Source organism: Geospiza fortis, unplaced genomic scaffold, assembly GCF_000277835.1.
Source record: "Geospiza fortis unplaced genomic scaffold, GeoFor_1.0 scaffold874, whole genome shotgun sequence".
NCBI lineage: Eukaryota > Metazoa > Chordata > Aves > Passeriformes > Thraupidae > Geospiza > Geospiza fortis.
In genome coordinates this window covers 1,409,948-1,421,919 of record NW_005054456.1, presented here as the reverse complement: position 1 = coordinate 1,421,919, position 11,972 = coordinate 1,409,948, and the positions used below count along the sequence as shown (strand labels likewise).

At 39.6% G+C, this 11,972-nt stretch overlaps 1 protein-coding gene across 1 annotated transcript; it reads right to left on the bottom strand.

Annotated features, from left to right (window-relative positions):
- Positions 1-1,115: 1,115 nt before the first annotated feature.
- Positions 1,116-10,138, bottom strand: MOSPD1 (motile sperm domain containing 1). Its single transcript, XM_005427830.2, has 5 exons — positions 9,863-10,138; positions 9,601-9,676; positions 6,621-6,847; positions 4,516-4,677; positions 1,116-2,171 (listed from the first exon to the last, which is right to left on the bottom strand). Exons 1-5 carry the CDS (start codon positions 10,014-10,016, stop codon positions 2,140-2,142), a joined length of 651 nt encoding a protein of 216 aa, XP_005427887.1. The 5' UTR covers positions 10,017-10,138; the 3' UTR covers positions 1,116-2,139.
- Between the last annotated feature and the right edge of the window lie 1,834 nt (positions 10,139-11,972).

The window sequence follows — 11,972 nt, the reverse complement described above, 5'->3', positions numbered from 1 at the left end:
GTGACTATGCTCTAACATAATTTGATATGTTCTCCCTCAGTGCTGAACTGAAACAGTCCCCAGGTCTTGTTTTCATCACCAGGATAAATCTGTGATTCTGCAGTGTGCTGCAACCTCTCTGAAGGAGAAAGAAGTCAGAATTCACACTTGTCATCCTTATTTCACCCAAGCATCAGTTTTATCTACATCTGCTGAGTTACTCTGTGTATTTAATTTTTTTTTTCTGTGTATTGCTCCTCCATTGCCTTGACAAAGAAATGGTCCAATGTTTTTAGTCTTTTTTGTCGACAATAACTTTTTGTTCTGATTTCTTTGGTCAAGGTGTTTTTCTAAACCAGTAATTTCCCTCCAGATTTCTTGAAAATGACTGCTGGCATCTGTGTCCTGTGTTCTCCCCTCCCCATGCATGCACTGTCCTGCAGGACGAGGCAGCTGCAGGTGTCAGACCTGGTTACAGCCACTCAGTGACTCTGGCTTCCTACAGGTGAGATTGTCACTTCTGTACTTCTGCAGCTGCCTGGCAAAACATCATTCCAGTTCATGACCACACTTCCAGGACATAGGGAAAAAGTTGGGCTTTTTTGATCAGCTTGGGCACAACAAAATGTTTAGCCTGGCTGTGGGGTGCTAAAATAAGGCACCACGTGGCACTTTTATCTCCCCAACTTCTGCTCCATTCCCTCACCTTTCCCCAGGCAGCAGCAGGTTAAACCACCTGGTGAAAATCAGAATTCAGTGTAGGAACTGAGGAACAGTGAAGCTACAAGAACAGAGCCCTGCAGACCCAGCCACGAGCTCAGTGCTGGAGGGCAGCGCTGTGCCTGCAGCAGGCTCTGGCACACGGCCTTGTAAACCAGCTGGGAACCTTGTTTGGTTTTTTTCCTTAGTGAATGTTAATGTTTGACTTTATCATCTGATGCTGATCGACAGATGACACAATCCCAGCTCTTCTGAGAATCAAACTGGAGTAGCATTGTATAAGAAAAAAATGTAGTGGTTAACAACTTTTTCAACTTCTCTTTCTCCTTTTTTTTTTAAGAAACACTATTTTGCATGGTTTCTTTGTATTTCCATGCATAAGCAGAAAAGTGACCCAAAACATGCAGGGGGAAAGGTTTGATTTCCAAACTTTATTATTCATATCAGAGCATACTCTATAGACTTCTTACAAACAAAGATTTGTCTGTATGAATCCGATGCAGTAATAGCTGCCCTTTTAGAATTAACATCTCGACAATGAAATGTCAAATAAAGGGAAATACTTGTTGTATGAAACAAGATTAATGTTCACCTCAAATATGAAACTGGCATTTAAGCAGGAGTTTCTGATAGAAAAGAAGTTCCTGTGGTAGCTGTGGGGGGAGGGATGTAGAGAAATGCCTTTGCTATTTCACTTAGTTTGGTCTCTAAAATAGAGAAAATTATTAATTTTGTATTAGTATGAGTTCAGCTTCCATTAATGCCACTTCCATGCATCCCTAAGAAATGAAGGATCTGATTACAGAACTTGGTTTTATTGTCTAGTAATTGTGGTACAAAATGACTGTTGCAAGAAATTATTTCCCCAGGTAAGAAAATGAGCACTCAACGATATATTGGTAATGATGAAGTAAGAAATTTGAGAATTACTTCTTCACCTAAAATTCATGGTTTATTTCATAGTTCCACTGATGGAATTTTTCATTTTCTTCAATGATCAGTCCCGACTCTCACCCCTTGGTATGTATATACAGAAGTGTTATGTGCCAGCCTCAGCAGGTACAACCACAAACCAAATGAGCGTTTTTACAGGAGACAGTTTGCTTTTATAGTGATCACGCACTGATGTGAACATAGACTAAAAATAACAAATGTTGTTTTAATAAGGATTTTTTACAGTAGGCATAGATATAAAAGTTTTTTCAAATTATTTTCACAGGTATCACTGAACATTTCATAGCTGTCTGTTACAGAAGCACCGCCAAGTGCTTTGAGTCTTTCATTTATTATACACAGTTAAAATATATTACACTTCTGAAGGTATCTTAAATCACTGAACAGTTTTGCTAGCATCTTAATGAGCCAAATGGGAGTAAAAGGCAGTCCACATTCATGATGTGAATATACAGTAAGGTGTTTGACATCCTATGAACTCATTGCTCATGTTCTCAAAATAACCATGGTGATGAGACCTGAAAGACAAGAATTAAGAACTAAACACTTCTATTTCACTTGAAATAAAACATTTAAAATAAAGAGTTTACCCTGTCACAGGCCAGAAAATATGGTAGAAGTACACAAATGCATGCAGAATGCATTTATATATACGATTAAATATAACAAGTATCGCTCCAAATTTTGACATAGTCAAAAATCAACACTGACGTGTGGTGCATCTAATAACTGAATGTCAAAGAAGGTAGAAAGACTCCAAACAATTATTGCCCTGTCTACTGGAAAATCTTAACATTGAACTTTTGACTGGAGTAACTGTAACACCAAACCCCATTCCTCATGGGGGCCAGTTATGGGCAGTGTCATCCAAATGCTGAATCATCAGTAAGGCAGATCAGTTGAAGGCTCCAAGGCTTTTTTCTGCTCTGTGAATAATAACGGATCAAAGACCAGTTTTAACAAAGATGTTAAGCTTCCTTGTCAGTTTGCAGAAGGAGCTTTCAACAGACTCTTTGTTATGACCTTTAGAGAGGGAGGAAAAAAGGACTGCTCTGAAAGAGGTTAAAAACTATTAAATGATGAAAACAGGAAACAGTGGGTAATAAACCTACCCATGGCACACTGAAAAGTTCATTTTAATTATATGCTGATACCGGAAAAAGTACAAATCTGCAGTTTTTAGCCATGGGTTATACTGCACAAGGTGAGGTAGGTGGAAGAACACAGGGGCTCCCTGAATTCCAGCCTTATGTAACATCAAAATAACAATTTACCAGTTCTTGAGAATCTCATTTTCTCGCAGGCTCAGATGATGTCACTGTAACAGCTTTTCACTGCAGAAAGCTCAGCTAAAACCTACAGATCTCACCATGGATAAAGACATTTCTGAGACTATTTTATCTCTTGACACTCCATGCTGATGGAACTTGGTTACTTTATGAAGATGGTGAAGGCAGAAGCACTGTCTTCCATTAGATCAGCAATTTAGCCCTTAAAGAGGAACTACAGCTCAGCTATTTATTAAGGTCTGTACTGGTTCAGACAATCAGTGCTCCCACAGCTGCTGGATCCTTAGCTTGGATCAATTCCATCATCTCAGAGGAACAGCAGAGGCTTCTGGAGAACAGCCTGCACCACTTGTACAGGGACGTCAGACAATAAAGGGTTTAACTCATTTCTGTAAATCAGATACTTCTCAAATATCATACAGTCCTGTTGGTGTGGCGTAACAACCCTTTCCAATTAAATGCTCCATGTTCCAGTTGTACTTCCTTGTGGAACAAAGTGGTTTCAACTTCTCAAGAGAAATTGACTTTCAACATGAGCAAGAGCTGCACACAAAAGAATCTGTCCATGAACACTAAAAGCACTGCCAGCAAAGAAGTCAAAACCTCTCAAAACTTCACAGGGAATCTACGAACATGTTCAGCTCTTGGATATGTATAAAGTCAAAAGGCTTAAAACCTGTAGCTGACACTAGCAGAACCTGGAGTAATTTTCAAAAGCAGAGATAAAAACCACGTGAGGATTACTGCAAGGTCCTGATCTGAGAATCCATCAGCATCAACCAGGGCAAAGAGCCACAAGTGAGATTTCAAACCACTTCAGCAGATGGACCTTTGTGAGTCAGCAGAGTGTGCATGAACCACCAGAACTTGCACCTTTCCCCATCACTACCTCACCTCTAGCTATCAGTTTGGAGCTGCCTAGCTCTTTTCCTCTAAATCCTCTTTCTGCCAGGTAGTGGGAGAGGAGAACTGAGTTTAGTGTGACTGTTCTTCAAATCTGAAATAGTTATAGAGAAATAGTCATAACAAATTAAATGTGCAACTCATCTATGCTAGCTAAGGCAGGAGCAAGTTACAAATCAGGAAGAACTGGGGATGGTCTCAGACAGCGTTTACAACAACTTACTGCTACACATATCAACTCCTTATTAAACATGTATCGAGAATCGGGCCTTAAAAAACAGCTCACAGGGGGCTGGAGAGAAACACAATAACACATTCTACATTCTGCAAGAGAGCAACTATTGCAATGCAAGGGTAAGAAACAGCACATTCCGTTCAGGTGTGTTGGCAGATGACTGTTACTGGCCCATCATCAAATAAAGCTGAAATTAGCATGTAGGGGCCTGTGTGCAATAGCTATCAACTCAAATCTGGTCTAAAACACTTACAATAACTATTTTACCCTGCTATCACCATAGCTACAAATTAAGATGTAAGCTGAGATGCAAAACAAAACCTAATGTGGTGCTTTGTTTCCATGCAGTTTCCCGAGGCCGCTGGCAGAGACAGGTGAAGTTTTCCAAACTCACAGATTTTGCAGGAAAATGTTTCTAAAATCCAAAGTACTTACCTAAAACATAAGCAGCTACTAACTTTTGATTCACACTTAAGTGGAGGTAGAGAGGCACCAGGGATTCCATTTCCCCCAATGTAGGTAGCATTAGTGCTGCAACACACACCACTCCAAGGAAGACTGTGAGTAAACTAGGTCCCGACGAGGCAGTTCTGTTTTCTGAAAAAGCAAGACAGCACCAATTGTAAAGAATATCTAAATAATATAAACATTAAATATTCTGTAAAAAATGTCTGCAGTACATGGGAGCTGAAATATCCTCAGATTTTCCTTTTTGCTCTGCAGTTTGCAAGGGGTGGAAGCCAAGTCTTAAACCCACCCTTCTAAACCTCCTGCATTCTGCAGTGGAGGAGGCTGCTCCCTGTTCTGATGCTGGAACTTGTTTTCACATGACTTCCCAAACCACTCCCTTCTGGAGGAACAGAGCCTGCCAGGCCCAGTTGCTATATATACACACACTCAGGACAGCTGGATGTCTCAGCTATGCTGAGGTTTCCCTGTGCATCCTGACTCCATTCCTTGATATGTTCCTTCAGTGATCAGTAATCCGTCAGTTAGAGCACCCAAAAGACCTGCACAGGCAGGTAACTGCTCACACCTCCTGAACAAAACCTGCCTGCAGCAGGAGAACAGCTTCTTGGGCCAGATGATCTCCCCTTCATTCCTTACAGGGTTCAAGGGCTACACCTGAGCCAGTCAGCTTAGATGCCACAAATCAGTAAAATGTGAATCTTTCTCTAAAAACTGTGAGAGTGAACCACTCTGACAGTCCAGTATTATCAGAATAAGAAAATGCAAACCACAGACAATAATAAGTCCTTCATAGTCTTTATTGTCCTGCACTTTAACAGCTGGAACCTACTCAAAGGCCCACTGTGTCATCTTTGAAAAGAGCTGTTAACATGTTAGCTGAATACCTCTAACCAAATCCTTAAGACCCACTGGAAAATAGCCAATGTTTTTATCAACTTCTCCTATCCTCAGCAACTAGCAATATGTGCTCTATTTTAATTCCATAAATCTCTTATTTCCAGGTTGCAGGTTGCAAAACTGTAGTTTGTTTACTGCTTCTTTTTTTACTGCAATATACCACAGTCAAGGAGGTTTTTAAGCAGAGAAACAGCATTTGGAATAAGACCAGTATCAGATTGTTCAGGATGGCTCAGGCCCTCTGTCCTGGATCAACTATCACAGGAACATTTTGTTCTGTGAGCCAAGAGACCTTTGTAGGTTTGCTTTAACTGTGTATCCTACTAATATCTATTATGAGGGTGTTTTTTTAATAAAAAGTGTTTCACCAGCCAACAAACTCAGTATAAATAGTGAAACATTCATTTTAACAACATGAATACTCTCAAGGAGGTTCATCTATTTTCTGGAATTGGTTTTTGTTGTCCTGAAAAATATAACAGTGACAAGAACATTTCAGTATGAATCAGTAAAAGTAAGAAGAATGTAGACCATCAAGAATCAGTTTAGATTCATTTCAGGTACAACTTGACTCTTTATATCCTATCCCTTCAATTTAACTGTCTGGCCCAGGTTTTCAAGACTGTTGATTCACTTCCTCACTGTGTGTATGAAACACGCAGAGTTTTCAGCCACCAACTGTGCTCTTCTGTTCTTGTGGGACAGACAAAGGACAGGGCACAGAACAAGGAGCACTTTAGAAGATGTTCTGGCAATATTTCCTGCTCATCAGGAAATGGGGGATTAAGGGTTTGGAACAAACTCACAAGGGGCATATGTTTTGAAAGAGCCCAAGGGAAAAAGTAACTAGCATCCTTTCACAGATAAATTCCCATTGTCTGTGTGAGAACTCCTGCTCCAGAGGAACAGTGGATGCACTCTCCAAGGTATGACAAACAAACACAGGGCAGCAAAGGGCCTTGATTGATCAAGACAGCATAAACAGAATTGCCACAGTTTGGGTTCCTGAATACTGTCATCCTCAAGTGAGAAAGACAGCAGTCTTACAGGTAGGTAAAATGAATTCTTTTAATATGTGTTTCTGTTTATATTTAAAAAATGGTTTTGAGTCTAGTCACTTGAGCTATTCAAAACTGATTCAGAACATAGGAGGGGAAAAAGATTTCAGCTACCTGGTTGACACAAAGTCTGCTCAAAAAAGACACTTTCAGCCAGGTGTTCTTTTATTCGTTTTTCCTCCTCTTCCTTTTGTTGTTGTTGTTCCTTTGCAGATGGAAGCAGAGTAGCAATAATCTCCTTTTTCCCCAGTGCTTTCCTCTGGCTCTGCTCAGACACTTGGAGACGGAATTTATCTATGACACCATAGTAAGAAGCCCGAACGTCTCTGTGACGAATCACACTGTAGAAAAACAACATTTTCAAACAGATGAACTGCTAAGAAGCATGCCTGTTGTGGAGTTACATTCTATATATCACAAAGTCTGCACTCTGTCCCCCCTCCTCCAGATAAACTGGAATAATCCAGACCTCCATCACCTCCTCCACCACTCAATGTTCTTGAATACTTGATCTCACCTCCTCCCTCCCCTCCTTATGTTTGCTTTAATTCCCAAATATAAATGTTCCTGGCCAAACAGGACAGTTAAGTCTTCATCCCAAACCCATCTTTGCCTCAATTTGAGGCCCTGCTGCCAACTGATGAAGCATCAGTGATCTGAAAGATGCTCCCTCCTCCTATATCAAAGTTGTTTGATGCTGGCCAGTGATTTTTAAAAGGATTGAGGGGACTGGAGTGGCCAGGGAAGGAAAGGAGTTGGGCAGGCATTTGGCAAGCAACAGTCCAGCTTCTGGAGGAAACCAGGCTCAAAGCTTTACAATTCTACTTTCTCAGAAGCAAAACTCATTCCCTCTCTAGACAAGAGTCAGCTAGGGATTTTCAAAATCAGAAACCCACCACTGACAGCATGTTTGGAACCTATAAAAAGCACAGCTTTAAAATAGCACTGATCAACAGCAAAACAGACCTCTGAGCAGTGCTGTGCTCAACTGCCTCCTCTCTGCATTTGTGATTCATCACGAAAATACATATCTAGCATTGAAAAGCAACAACATTTAGGTTTTGAAGTGATATCAGCTCTTAGGGTAAATAAGGATTTCAACTATTTTTCCAGATGTTTTTTGTTAAAGGTTATTCTAAGTTTCCAAGATAGCAGCTGATCTGAAGAACATACATACAAACAGAAGATTGTCATCTCATGAGGGGAAAAAAACGACTGTACCCTTAGAAACACAGAATAGGAGTCTTAAAATTGCTTCAAGAAACCAATCTTTGTGATACTATATACATTAAAATGCTGCAAGAAATGGATTTTTATTTTCCAGTCCTTATTTAAAGGAACTATATCACATCAAGATATCTACAAGCATAAGCACGTAGCCAGTGCTTGCAACTGCTATCTGGTTTGAATGGACTATTCAACACAGAAACAGAGACCAAGTCATCCCCTCAGCAAGAGGCTGCAGTGATGTTTTACGTCACTTCAGAGGCAAAGGGGAGTGCCTATGACAGGCTTCCAGCAAGTGGAGTGTTGGCTGGGCAACTGCCTTCACTAAAACAAAAGGCTTTTTCCCTCCACAACCCTAATTCATCCAGCTCTCAGCATATCAACACAGCAGATCAACTCTGATTTCTTCCTTTAACACTTCCTTTTAAATTGGTGTTCCTACTCCTAGTGCCATGGTACCAACTCCCAACCTAAACAGAATCTTTACATAACACTGTGCTAGGAGAACACGTATCTGCTGCCAAGCAAAGAGATATTTTCTGCAGACCCTTATAAACAGATACATTCTCCTGTTTCTTTTTAGAGATCATTGCATAATTGGAAGCTCTGTAGAATATCTGTTTATCTGGCAAATGGCCACACTTGCATAGTACTGCTCATATCCTAGCAGTAAACACTGTCCTTAGACAGCAACCACTGGAGTGGGATGGGGGATTTTGCTGCATAGAAAAATCCCCTTGGAACATGTGTCTGTCTTATTTTCCTTTATTTAATAAAACCCATTTGTTTAACCAAATGTAATCAAGCTTATGTAAATGTCTTCTGAAGAATGGAATAGCTCACTGGTACACTGGTATAGGCTGACCTGTTTAGTTCCATTTTTAGCATTGTTGCTCCTGCTTACTGAAAACTTCCAGTTCCATGCTCTAAACTTCCTTTCTATTTAGTGAGTCTTTGGAATTTTTCAAATTGCACCTAAAGAAAACAGTCTATAGGAATAAAGAGCCATTCCCCAAGAGCAGTTATTATTTATCTGACAAAGGGTTTCTGTGTATGGCTATTTGTTAGACAGAGAGTCCAGGTGGTGTTTTACAGTTTAGAAAATGTCTATTCAAAAAGTTCAGTCTGGTCTTTTAGGTACTGCAGATTTTCTTCAGCTGCATATTATTTATATTCTATTTGCCACAGAAATAATGGGGCAAATAGAATATAAAAAGAGTTGGTCTATTTTAGCTTATACACCTACTCTGTTTCAGCTTTCAGCAGCCTACAGACCCTGTACATTACTGGGGTCACTTAGGCAGCCTCCTTCTGTTCTGAGTTACTGGGCTGAGACCTGAGAGGAGAGATAAAGGGCAGGCACAGAGATCTGAGAATGAGATGGGTGGTCAGGGTGAAAGGTAGGCAAAACTATCTTTATTTACATGGCCCAGGGAAATGTGCTCAGTAGAACTGCATACATTTCCATTTTGCCAATCTGCAAACAAATATTTCTCACAAACAAATCTCAACCCTGGGGGTTTTGCTTTTCTTGTTATTTCTAACAAAAAGGGGCTCAGAGAAGGCTCATATTACTCTCGCTCCTGGTTTACAAACTACATTACAAGATGCATTTACTGGCATTTTATTTATGCCCAAAGGCAAAATTAAAGAAGGATATACCTCCAATATTGTAATACCTCTGCTCTAGAGGGAAAGAACAGCAAAAATCACAGCCACGAGCATACAGGAGATTAGGAAAACATATATTTATCCAACTTATGTATTATAACATGCATGCTGTCATTTACAACCTCTTAAATAACAAAGGAAATTAAGGTAATAAAATGTTATACATTAGGAAAAAACCCAGCCAACTTCTACTTACATATCAACACAGCACTGAGGCTTCACTGCACCAGTAGCATCCACCACCGCATATTTATTTGGAGTTGTACAAAGAACTGCAAGGAAAAGGACAGGAGTGGTAACAAATCATGAACTAATACATCACCAGTTCAGCAACAGATACATGTAGAGAGACATGTAGAGTTTGGTTTTGTCACAGATATGATTTTTACATTAATTATAATTGGACTGTTCAAGATCATCAACTAGCCCTTAAATAGAACTTAACCTAAGAAACCCACCTTTGAATTTTAAGGCAAACTCATAGGGGTTATATAGAGTCAACACCTGCTTGTGTGTTGACTGGTCATCTGCATAAAATATAAGTTCTGTAGGAAAAACAAAAACAGGAAGATTTCCTTCCACTAACTCTGGCTGTCTTTTTTGTTGCTGCATTGGCACTGAATCCTCCTTGCTGCTTCTTGTGTTCTTATGCTTTTGTATCCTCAGAGACTTCAGCTTTTGAATCGTTTAAGAATTCCAAAGCATTTTGGCAATTCTAAAGGAAAAAAAGGGAAAAAAAAAAGAGAAAAGGCAAGAAGATTATTTCCATAAGTCTATACTAAACTGAGGCAGTTAACAAAGGTGCAAAAATATAAAACATGATGCTTGATTATGAATCTACCTCTACTTATGTTCCTTCAAAAGTACTGAAACAGAAAAAAATATTTGCACTGGGCTTCCATCTATTTAACAAACTGCTACAAAATAAATGGATAAGCACCTCTCCAGTGTATCATGGCAGCATTTGGGGGCCCAGCCCATGACTAGGGCTGCTTATGCTGGGTCTTTGCAACACAAACTAAACAATGACAGCGGAAAGAAATCCCATTCTTGCCTCGGGACAGCAACACATCAGAAACACGAGAGCAGAAATGAGGAAATGCAAGGACACTGAGGCAGCAGGAGTCACTGTTTGGGCAGGAACCTTTCCATGGGGATGACCTCCCTGCACGAGGTATAACAGGTTAGGAATCTCCTCACCTAGGCACTCAGGTATGTCAAATCCCAGGGATTCAGAACAAAGGAATGGGGAACACCTTGGTCTTGTTTAAACCAAACTCCCTGTTCCAACTGCATAGTTACAGGTAATGAATGGAAAAATGACTGGGATGAGTAACAGCAAACAGATTTGGGATTCACTGTTTTATTAAGAGATACAGGTTTTCTACCACCTCTACCTCTACCCAAAGTACAATCATCACAATTCTCCCTCTGCCACCCCCCACAGTTCTATTTTGAGTGACATTCCAGAACTAAAACCACAACCAATGACCCAACCAAGAAACAATCCCAAATGTAATTAATAAAATAAAATTAAGGCCAGACTCCTCAGCACACATACCATTGACTCAACACATGACAGAGAGAACAAAGTCTTTCTCCTCCCCTGAAGAAGGTCATATTTTACTGCAGCTTCTATAGATTAATTATCAAACTGAAGGTGTCCTTTGAGGTCTAACTTTATAGCAAAAAGTATTGAAACAACAAAAAGTTCCTACTAATTCATTAGATGTCATTTCCACTTCCCATAGAGCTTTTTACAATAAGGTACATTCTACCTGTTCTCCAGCTCAATACACTGGATAGTTGCACCTTAAAGAATTTAGCTTCTGAAATTTCTAGCAGCAAATAGCCCAAACATATGAACAATCAAAAACAAACACTTGTTTCCGCATTCTAAACATCACAACGATCACATTTCCAAGCACCAGATACATATTCCATACTTGAAACATGACACACATTCATGTGTTTACAAAAGTATATCTGTCCTACCATCAGGTTTACAGGTTCTGATTCTTATTCACAAACTAAGCTTTTAATTTGATTTATTTAGTTATTAAAATAGCAAATTATCCCTGTAGAATTCAAGTTCATGGATCTCACTGGAATGTCTTTCCCCATGATCCAGTTCCTTTTCAGAGCACAGGTTTGTTTCCACTTCACTGAAATGCTACTAATAATATTCTGAAAACAAATCCCCAATGACAGTGTTCCAAGCTGATGTTCTGTTACCTTATTAAGAAGAGTCTAGAAAAAGAAATGGCTCCCTAAGTGGTAATTTGGGTTCTGAGTGCTTCTTGGAATTACAGCGAATCCCTTTTGTTTCAGAAGAATCAACAAACTCTGGAATGACTTTGTACAGCAAGTGTAAGTATTATTTCTTGAACAACTTCATGCACTCTTGCAAAGTGAGTTTCATTGTTCCTGTCAAACATATTAAGACTATATGAAAAGCTAATGTGGAAAAACTGCCAGCACACAGGAATACAAAATACCTTTTGATGCTTGTCATAGGCAGAAGATTAAGAATTATTTATTTAAACGTCTTTTACCAAAGTTAGCTCA

What these genes read in the sequence shown, in the direction of transcription:
- MOSPD1 (XM_005427830.2), bottom strand. Translation starts at nt 10,016, where the DNA reads ATGCAGCAACAAAAAAGACAGCCAGAGTTAGTGGAAGGAAATCTTCCT. An exon ending in GTTTGCCTTAAAATTCAAAG is followed by an intron (nt 9,677 to 9,862) that starts GTGGGTTTCTTA and finishes TTTTCCTTGCAG; the next exon opens with TTCTTTGTACAACTCCAAAT. An exon ending in CCTCAGTGCTGTGTTGATAT is followed by an intron (nt 6,848 to 9,600) that starts GTAAGTAGAAGT and finishes GTTTTTCTACAG; the next exon opens with TGTGATTCGTCACAGAGACG.